Source organism: Crocodylus porosus, unplaced genomic scaffold (assembly GCF_001723895.1).
Source record: "Crocodylus porosus isolate Cpor-Errol unplaced genomic scaffold, CroPor_comp1, whole genome shotgun sequence".
Lineage (NCBI taxonomy): Eukaryota > Metazoa > Chordata > Crocodylia > Crocodylidae > Crocodylus > Crocodylus porosus.
Window position 1 is genome coordinate 99533019 of NW_017728943.1, and position 6232 is coordinate 99539250.

Here is a 6232-nt window from a genome sequence, read left to right on the forward strand (position 1 = left end):
TCTTAGAAAAGTTTATTAAAGAGGCCATCCTTAATGGACTGGCCTATGCCAACATCCTGAGGGATAGCCAGCACGGGTTTGTTGCAGGTAGGCCTTGCTTGACCAATCTCATTTCCTTCTACAACCAGGTGACCTATCACCTGGACAAAGGAGAAGAGATGGATGTCCTATATCTTGACTTCAGAAAAGCCTTCCATCTGGTATCCCATGATCACCTTTTGGCAAAACTGGCCAGTTGTGGCCTTGGGTCCACCACGATCTGGCTGGGAAATTGGCTCCGTGGTCAGACCCAGAGTGTAGTAATTGATGGAAGTTGATCATCATGGTACCCTGTGACCACTGGGGTCCCCCAAGGCTCTGTCCTTGGACCCATATTGTCCAACATCTTCATTAATGATGTGGACATTGGAGTCAGAAGCGGACTGCCCAAGTTCACTGATGACACCAAACTTTGGGGCAAAGTATCCACACCATAAGACAGGCAGATGATCCAGGCCGACCTGGACAGGCTCCGCAAATGGGCAGGCGAGAACCTGATGGTGTTTAACACCAAAAAATGCAAGGTTCTCCACCTTGGGAGGAAAAACCTGTAGCATCCTTATAGGCTTGGCAGTGCTACGCTGGGGTTCATCGTTGACCCCAAGATGAACATGAGCCTGCAATGCGATTCTGCGGCTAGTAAAGCGACCAAAACGCTGGCTTGCATCCATAGATGATTCTCAAACAAATCCCAGGACGTTATTCTCCTCTTGTGCTCAGCCTTGGTGAGGCCGCAGCTGCAGTGCTGCATCCAGTTTTGGGCCCCACAATTCAAAAAGGATGTGGAGAAGCTTGAGAGAGTCCAGAGAAGAGCCACGCGCATGATCAGAGGTCAGGAAAACAGACCTTACGACAACAGGCTGAGAACCATGGGGCTCTTTAGCCTGGAAAAGCACAGGCTCAGGGGTGATCTGATGGCCACCTATAAGTTTATCAGGGTTGACCACCAGTACCTGGGGGAACGTTTGTTCACCAGAGCGCCCCAAGGGATGACGAGGTTGAACAGTTATAAACTACTGCAAGACCGTTTCAGGCTGGATATAAGGAAGAATTTCTTTACTATGCGAGCCCCCAAGGTCTGGAACAGCCTGTCATCAGAGGTGGTTGAAGCACCTATACTGAACACCTTCAAGAGCAAATTGGATGCTTATCTTGGTGGGATCTTATGACCCCAGCTGACTTCCTGCCCTTTGGGCAGGGGGCTGGACTTGATGATCTTCTGAGGTCCCTTCCAGCCCTAATGTCTATGAAATCGATGAAACTAACTGTAGTGATATTTTATTATAACAGCCTGTAAAACTTTACATATTCATTACTTGTAAGATGAGTAATTAAAAATACTATAACTAGAAATAATGTCATTATTGCTGAGAAGTTTGAATCAAGACAGTTTTATTTATCTTTCCATTTCTGTAATGGTGTATAAGGTGGTCAGCATTTGATCGATTTTGTTTTTGAGAATATGTAGCTCACTAAGGGTATTTATGGTGTTTTAATATTTACGAATAACACTAAGGATTCATGATTCTTTGATATAAACCATTTAAAAATGCTTGTGCTTTCTCCCTCCTTGACCCCTCCCTTTCTCACTTCCCCCCCTCCCCCCCTCAATACAGGTAAAAGGAAAACTTCCAGATTCACTTAGAAGTGACCAGTTCGGAACTAAAGAAGATGTTATAAGGACCCATTATACTGGTAGAAATTTCAAAAATATGCTACTCTGACAGGTGCAACTGTACTCTGCTAAGACTATAACTGTATTTTACTCTTCAGTTTGCTGTTTCATAAAAGACAATGTAATAACAGCAGTACCAGTCTTTCAGGTAAGACGAGGTACTCCCTTACCCTTGAGTGGACATGAGCGATCAAAGGTCTTTGCAAGAAGATAAGCACAAACTCAGCAGAACCTCCTTAAAGTTCAAGGAGACTTCAAGAATTATGGAGACTGATGACTACTTTGCTAGAAAACTTAAAGTTTTGAATGGTAACATGGGTCCTACTTCTTTAAATGCCTCTGGCAAACATGAAAGTAATCAAAATAATGGTACACCTGCTATGCCTAAAATGGGTGTTCGTGCTAGGGTATCTGAGTGGCCTCCTAAAAAAGATTGCTCTAAGGAATTAACTAAAGCTACTTGGGAAAGTAGACCTCAAACCAGTTATGAGAGTGTTGGCTCAATACTTCCAAATGGACAAAATGACCAAAGTGATGGACAACAGGAACAATTGGATCTGGAATTTGCAGAGGCCAAGTATACCATAGGAGATCTTTTTGTCCATTCTCCCCAAAGGGGACTTCACCCTATAAGGCAAAGAAGCAACAGTGATGTCACCATAAGTGATATTGATACTGAGGATGTATTGGACCAGAATGCTGTTAACCCAAATACGGGAGCAGCTCTTCATAGGGAATATGGAAGTACTTCTTCAATTGATAGACAAGGTTTGTCTGGTGAGAATTTTTTTGCAATGCTTCGAGGATATCGAGTGGAAAACTTTGAACACAAAAGTCTTGCTCCATTTGGATTTCCTGAATTTTTCCACTGTGACTCTACAATTTCTCCAAGTCTTCATGCAGCTGCACAGATTTCCAGAGGAGAATTTGTCAGAATTTCTGGATTGGATTATATGGATAGTGGCCAGCTTATTGGTAGGGACAGGGATAAATCTTTCAAAAGGAGATTAAAATCGGAAGCAGTAGAAACATCTCTATTTAGAAAACTGCGGACTGTTAAAAGTGAGCATGAGACTTTCAAATTTTCATCTGAACTGGATGATGGAAGACTTGAGAGAAACATTCGTTTTTGGAACTGTCAGAAGTGTTTCGCCCATTATGATGTTCAGAGCATTTTATTTAACATAAATGAAGCAATGGCTACCAGAGTTAATGTGGGGAAAAGAAAAAATATTACCACGGGGGCTTCAGCTGCATCCCAAACTCAAATGCCAGCAGGCCAGACAGGAAATTGTGAATCTCCTTTGGGAAGTAAAGAAGACCTTAATTCAAAAGAGAATCTAGATGCTGATGAGGGTGATGGGAAAAGCAATGACCTAGTGTTGAGTTGCCCTTACTTCAGGAATGAAACTGGTGGGGAAGGAGATAGGAGAATTGCACTTTCTAGGGCAAACTCAGCATCATTTTCTTCAGGTGAAAGCTGTTCCTTTGAGTCCTCTCTAAGTTCCCATTGCACGAATGCTGGTGTTTCAGTACTGGAGGTGCCGAGAGAAAATCAGCCAATTCACAGGGAGAAAGTAAAGCGATATATCATTGAACACATTGATCTTGGAGCATATTACTACCGAAAGTTCTTCTATGGAAAAGGTAAAGTCTCCCTTTGTACCTTCTTTCTCCCCAGTTGTGTACATAATGAGTTTAATTGATGTTGATATTTAGCTTTTTATAAAAGAGTCTTTCCTTTAAGGTAGGAGAGTCAAAGATCCAGCCAGATCCAGTGCATGGAGCTTTATCATCCAGCCCTCAGTGCTGCTTGTTGCAATGCAGCGTGTCCTGGAACTGGCCTCCGTGCTCATACCAAATGCAGAGCCAATCTGGTATGGACTGCACATGGTGCAGGGCTGGACTAGGTGTGAATGCTGGATCTGAGTCAGTCCAGATTAGGTCTGTAGGTGGGTTGCATGTGCTGGATCCAGCACATGGGGCCAGTCTGGTATGGGTGCCACTTGCAGTGCATACTCTGGACCAACCCTGTTCACATACTGGAGGCAGTGCATGCTGCACACAGCACATGAGGCTGATCCAGGGCATGAAGTGTATGTGTTGTATACATTGTATTAACCAGCTCTGTATGCTGGATCCATTGCACAGGGCTGGTCTGAGATGGGTGCTCCATGCAGCGTGTGCTCCGGATGGGCCCTACGTGCCATGCCAAGGCAGGGCATGCTGTATGCAGTGCGTGGGGTTGGAATTGGCCTGCAGACTGGTTCCATGCCCTTCCTCTAGCCTGTGGGGACTGATGAGCTTGACACCCCTGCCTTAAGGCTTTCAAAACATCTTACAAAAATCGAATCTCTCAAGAGCCATCTGAGTTTCAAATATTATCAACTATGCTTGTAACTCAAGCATCATTGATAATGAAGCCCAACAAAATGTTATGCTTTCCTAAAGTCTCTAAGTAATATGGAGTGATATAGTGTAAAGCAGTTTTTTGTATTGGGCTTAATGGGGAAAACTTTGTGTATATTTTTTCCATCAGACTTCCTTACAGGTGAAGTCTAAAACCTTAGAGGAGATCTTATTTTTTGAGGATTTTCAATCCAGTTAGCTAGTACTTAACTAATAGCTCAGATCCCGCCCCTAGACTCCAAAGTACTTTAACAACATCTTCTACTGTTAGTTTTATTTGCTTCTGTCCCTTATTGTTTCTTAGCATTTTTTTTCAATCATACTTGCCTCAATGCTTTCTGTCTTCCTTGCTAAACTCCTCCCTCTCTTTTCTTCACATATCTCACACACTCTATCTGTACATTCCTTTCTCTGTCACCGTGCTTAAAAGCTCTACATTGTAACAGCCAATCTTCTAGTTACAAAGGGCTGGATGTGCCTGCCTCCTACAGGTAATTGGCCCTTTTCTTTCAGGGTTGTTCAGCACTGCACAGTGCAGTGCTTGGTAGAGACACCTAACCTAGTATATCCTCAGTAGAGATAAAAATACCTATTTTCCAGTGCTATAGACAGTATAGTTCGGAGGGGGGGGGTTGTTTTTTATCACTGTCATAAGCCGCTCTGTTTCTCTCCATAAAAAGGCTGTCTGATATGTAGGAGCCTTTCTAATATTGAATATCCTGTGACTTCCTAAATGTATCTGAACAGCAGGAAGGTCTTTACTGAATGATTTGCTACTTCTTCCTCTGACCATGTGCAAAGGATTCAAAAGGGGATTCAATACAGTTCTTGCTTTTCACATGCTTTGGACAGCTGAGAGTAGAGAGCTGTGGGCTAAATAGTCAGTGAGGGCTGAGAGTCTGTTCAGTAGTGGGAAGGAAGCAAAAATATGGAGACCTGTTATGGGAGGAGGTAAAGAACTAAAAATAAAGGCTCCTTGTGTACAAAGAAGGACTAAGATTCAAGTATACCAATTGTTTTTAAGCTTTGTGAGATGTTGAGGAGAAGGAGCGCCTGGGGGCCAGGAGTTGAGGAGGAAAAAAAGGACACTAACACTAGAGGGCTGACACGATTGGAGAGACTTAGAGGAGAAAAACTCATCTATAGGGAAATGGGGAACAGATGGATGATTAAGGTAAAAGTCAGTATGAAAAAAGATAAGTGTGGGGAAGAATAAAGGGAAAACTGTGAAATGGATTTCAAATTCAGTAATTACTGTACTGACTTGAATCCAAAACGATTTCAAATTTAAGATATCCCTCCAAAATAACCATATTTACCTGAATCTGAGTTGACCCTGAATTTGAGATCACACCCCAAATAATTAGATTCTATACATGGAAAATTTATAAATTTGTTATAATGTGTTATAATTTTCCATGTATAGAATCTAATTATTGGGGGGTTTGTATTTTAAATGCATTCCCATGCTGCAGTGGCAAGGGGTGAGGGGCCAGACCTCTTGCCCTTGCTGCTCAGCCTCCTTCCCCTTGCCTCCACTTTTTGTGCCTGTCCCCCTGCCACTTGCCCCATCACCACCTTCCCACCTGTCCCTCATGCCTTTGCCTGTCCCCTGCTGCTTTTCTCTTCTGTTTGCCCCTCCATGCCTGTGCCTGACCCTGGTCCCCTCCTGTTACAAAACATGATTGGTCAGAAGGAAATAAAACACAAACAGTCTGGCAAGCCAAGTTGCTCAGGACCACTTCAGAGAATATAGTTTACAGATTCCTGATTGTCATTCTGAAAAATTTCATAGTTGGTAGGGTTGGAAGGGACCTAAGGAGATCATCAAGTCTGACCCCCTGGCATGGGTAGGAAAGGATGCTGGGGTCAAATGACCATGGATAGGTGGTTGTCTAGCCTCCTTTTGAAACCCCCCAGGGGTTTCACCACTTCCATTGGAAGTTGGTTCCAGCTCCTAGCCATCCTGACTGTGAAGTAGTGCCTCCTGATGTTTAGCTTTAATCTACTCTCCGTCAGCTTATGGCCATTATTCCTTAAAATCATAGAATCAATGAGTTGGAAGGGATCTAGACAGATCGTTGAGTCTGATTTCCACCCCCCCCCCCC

General features: G+C 43.4%; 1 protein-coding gene across 7 annotated transcripts in view; it reads left to right on the plus strand.

Moving 5' to 3' along the window:
• SIPA1L2 (signal induced proliferation associated 1 like 2) overlaps window positions 1-6232 on the plus strand; it is a 196231-nt gene that overhangs the window by 57397 nt on the left and 132602 nt on the right. For all 7 annotated transcript variants that reach the window (XM_019549862.1, XM_019549856.1, XM_019549858.1 and 4 more), the window contains exon 3: window positions 1656-3361. In XM_019549862.1, the coding sequence (XP_019405407.1) occupies window positions 1897-3361 (1465 nt within the window). In that variant the 5' untranslated portion in view covers window positions 1656-1896. The remainder of the gene's footprint in view (window positions 1-1655; window positions 3362-6232) is intronic.